The sequence below is a fragment of the Mastomys coucha genome, chromosome X, assembly GCF_008632895.1.
Source record: "Mastomys coucha isolate ucsf_1 chromosome X, UCSF_Mcou_1, whole genome shotgun sequence".
In the NCBI taxonomy this organism is placed as follows: domain Eukaryota; kingdom Metazoa; phylum Chordata; class Mammalia; order Rodentia; family Muridae; genus Mastomys; species Mastomys coucha.
The window spans coordinates 101,405,987-101,409,641 of record NC_045030.1 but is presented as its reverse complement, the minus strand read 5'-3'; the positions used below and the strand labels follow the sequence as shown (position 1 = coordinate 101,409,641).

General features: G+C 47.7%; 1 protein-coding gene across 1 annotated transcript in view; it reads left to right on the top strand.

Annotated features, from left to right (window-relative positions):
- Positions 1-2,606: 2,606 nt before the first annotated feature.
- The window catches only part of Slc7a3 (solute carrier family 7 member 3), a 5,528-nt gene continuing 4,479 nt past the window's right edge, over positions 2,607-3,655 (top strand). The window contains exon 1 of the mRNA XM_031375546.1: positions 2,607-3,252. Within this exon, the coding sequence (XP_031231406.1) occupies positions 2,864-3,252 (389 nt within the window). The 5' untranslated portion in view covers positions 2,607-2,863. The remainder of the gene's footprint in view (positions 3,253-3,655) is intronic.

Sequence of the window (3,655 nt, the reverse complement as noted above, 5' to 3'; positions counted from 1 at the left end):
TTTTTTTTTTTTGTGGTGGGGAGACAGGGTGGGGTATAGAGTGGTGGTAAACAGAAACATCGCATATTAGCTAAGCAAGTGCTCTCTACCACTGAGCCATCTCTGAGACCTGCTTTACTGAATATCTAAGAGGTGCTTTACCTAGCTGAGAATACCAATTCATTAAAAAAAAAATTCGTATCTGGGATTAGTGGTGCAGGCTTGTAACCCCAGCGTTTTGGGAGGTTGAAGCTTGCAGGAATATAATTAGTTTAAGGCTAGCCTGAGGTACATAGTGAGTTTCAGGTAAGCTTGGGCTACAGAGGAGACTCTCAGGAAGCATTTGGATGCTAGATGACTGATGATAACATATTCATAGTGGAGCATTAGAGGAAACAATTTATTTTGAGCTATCCTTAGCTGCTAAAGTGGGTTAGTGGAAGAGAACTGCACCTTTACAACTCTTCCTGCCCTTCCCAACACTAAGAACTGATAGAGACACACGGAGCATCTTAAGTTTCTACAATCTTCAGCTGTTTCCTAGTAACTCCTAGCCTAAAAAGGACCTACCTCTCTCTCTTTTTTTTTTTTTTTTGGTTTTTCGAGACAGGGTTTCTCTGTGTAGCCCTGGCTGTCCTGGAAGTCACTCTGTAGACCAGGCTGGCCTCGAACTCAGAAATCCGCCTGTCTCTGCCTCCCAAGTGCTGGGATTAAAGGCAAGCACCACCAAGCCCGGCGAGGACCTACCTCTTGCATGAGCTTCACACTTCCTCTTTCTTGTGAATTTGAATGAAGTATAGTACCTATGCGAGACCAGACCTTAAAACAACAGGCCAGGTTTTATCAGAATGAATGGTGACTCAACGCTAAGTCTGATGCTCCAAACTTCAGCTTAGTCATCAGTAAAATGGAATTAAAAGGGTGGGGCTGCATCTCATTGGTATAGTCTTGGCATTGGGGAGACCTACAGGGTTGATCCCCATCACTATAAATTTTAAAAGTTTCTCTCCTTTCATATTTAAATATTCATAATTTCATATTTAATATTAGTAGGCAGGTGGAGAGATGCTACAAATACATTGTGGGCCTAGGAATCTACATGGGATTATTGATCCGTGTACAGGTGGTTTGAAACTTTCTTCCATTCTCTTGCTGTCTGTATTAGAAATAGTTGAGGGTGAGAGCAGAGGCAGCAGTCAGGGGGCTGTTGATAGCCTTGCTCTATCCTGAAGGATTTCATGCAGACAGCCGTGCTCAGGGAGAAGACACAGTGAGATGGAGACTTGGTGCTATTTGGCCCTCCATCCTTCACACAAACCCAATTCTCTTTATTCACCCCTCTCCCCAGTGCTGCTTATGACCGCTGATTCTGACTAATCTTGCATAAAGGTAGAAAATTCCCATGGGATCTGTGGTCAGGAAGCTTTTTATTGTCTTTGACCACCAGAGAGGCAAATGGTTAAAGGCTATCCTGCCTCCTTTCTCACCCGGCCATGCCCTGTTTGTTCTTTTTGGTTGGGAAGCAGTCTCAGGCCAAAAGCACCCAATGTTGCAAAGCCAAGTGACTCGGGGTGTGTGTGTGTGTGTGTGTGTGTGTGTGTGCGCGCGTGTACAAGCGCGTGCGTTGGTATATATATTGTGTTGTGTGTCATGGGTAGGGAGAGGGCTTGGGGCTGGGATCCCATGACGTTACTGGCTCCTCCTCCTGGTGAATATAAGGGGCGCTTGGCTTGCAAGGACCCTGAGCTGCCGTATTGAAGCCTGAGCAGCTTAAGTCTGCGGACCCAACCCAACTCGACTGAAGTCAACCTCACTGAACCAGATCTGAGGATCTTCGCTCTCTGGGCTTACCACGGCTCTCTGGTAAGCCTTCGGGGCTTGGCACGTGTGTCAGAGTTGGGAGGGGGAGGCTCCTCTTTTACCTAGGCTTTTCAGGCAACCAGGGCTCACAGTTGCATCAGCGCAACTGTGACCTGTTGCTGGTAAGACCCTAGCCCAGGAGCCAGGGCTCCCTAGCTCCAGCGCAGCCCCAGACTGTTTCTTCATGGAGCCGTAAAAATCTAGATCTAGGGCTACCGGGCGGGACCCCTAATCTGCGGAGAGGGAAGTGCTAGCGGGCTGGTTTTGCCCCTCACCCTCCAGGCGCATCTCCCAATTTCAGAGACCGAAGCCCCGCCTCACTGCTGGTGCTCACAGGTCTGCTTAGCCTAGCCGGACCGGAGGAGGTAGGAGGAACATTTGCTTTCTCCCGAGGGCAAAGAAGGCTCAGGTGGATCGCTGTGGGCTTGGTGAGAAGGGATAAGATTGAGGTCAGTACCCTCTTCCAGGCGGCGGGGAGCCATGTCTCTTTGAAGCTCTCTGGGCGCTCACTGAAAAGGATGTGGGTAATGGGTGTAAAAAAGGGTTCTTTCAGAGTTGCTCGGAGTTGAGTTCCGCTTGATTCACCAGGAGCCACAGGCCGGAGAAACAGAAATGTTAGGTTTCAGGGCTGCTGGGCTGGGCTCTAGGGTAAATCCCATAGGTTCTTGGGCAGGAAAAGAAGAAACCTAATGTCCTAGCACTTACTAGAGGCCAACCACTGTGCTTGCTATACAGAGCTTTAACTAGCCTTTTCTGAAATGGGTCCTTCCACCTGCCTCAGAGATACTGTAATCCCTACTTGCATTATTATTGTAATTCCTACTTGCATAGGAAGAAATGGTAATTAGAGGTGAAGTGGCTTGCTTTCTCCTCCTCAGCCCATCCCCCTTTGTCCCTGTAACTCAGTCACCTAGTGGAGTGGGTTTTGTAATTCACTTTTGGTGCTTGGGGACAATGAGACCCATTGAAGGGCTTTTGTCTTGTTTTTCACCAGAATCTAGCATCCTCTTCAATTCCAACTAGAATGCTGTGGCAGGCGCTTCGAAGATTTGGTCAAAAGCTGGTGCGGAGACGTGTGTTGGAGCTGGGTATGGGTGAGACCCGTCTTGCCAGATGCCTGAGCACCCTCGACTTAGTGGCCCTGGGTGTGGGCAGCACATTAGGTGCAGGTGTGTATGTCCTGGCTGGTGAGGTGGCCAAAGATAAAGCAGGACCATCCATTGTGATCTGCTTTTTGGTGGCTGCTCTGTCCTCTGTGCTGGCTGGACTGTGTTATGCTGAGTTTGGTGCTCGGGTCCCCGGCTCTGGTTCTGCATATCTCTACAGTTATGTCACCGTAGGTGAACTCTGGGCCTTCACCACCGGCTGGAATCTCATTCTCTCCTACGTCATTGGTGAGCTAGATGCTTGGGGTAGGATGGGAGGGATGGAGGATTATACAAATAGCAAAGGCATTATGGATCCAGAAATCTGAGTGGAATTTTGGTGAAGTCTAAATTTTCTTTATTTTTCCTAATATCTCAATACTTCTAGATGTTTATATTTTTATTTGTAAGAGTATATGGAGGGTTTGAAGATACAGAACAATTGTTCACCTCTGTCTGGTGTTCATTCATTAAGATGCTAGTTAGGGTTTTTAAAATTTATAGCAGGAGCTTGGTCTAGAGTTGTACACCCGTAATTCTAGCACTCAGTAGGAGGATCAAGAGTTTGAGTTTGAGGCCAGGCTAAGCATGAACTACATAGAGAGAACTGTCAAATACACACACACACACACACACACACACACACACACACACAAATAGTAAGGTGGGTA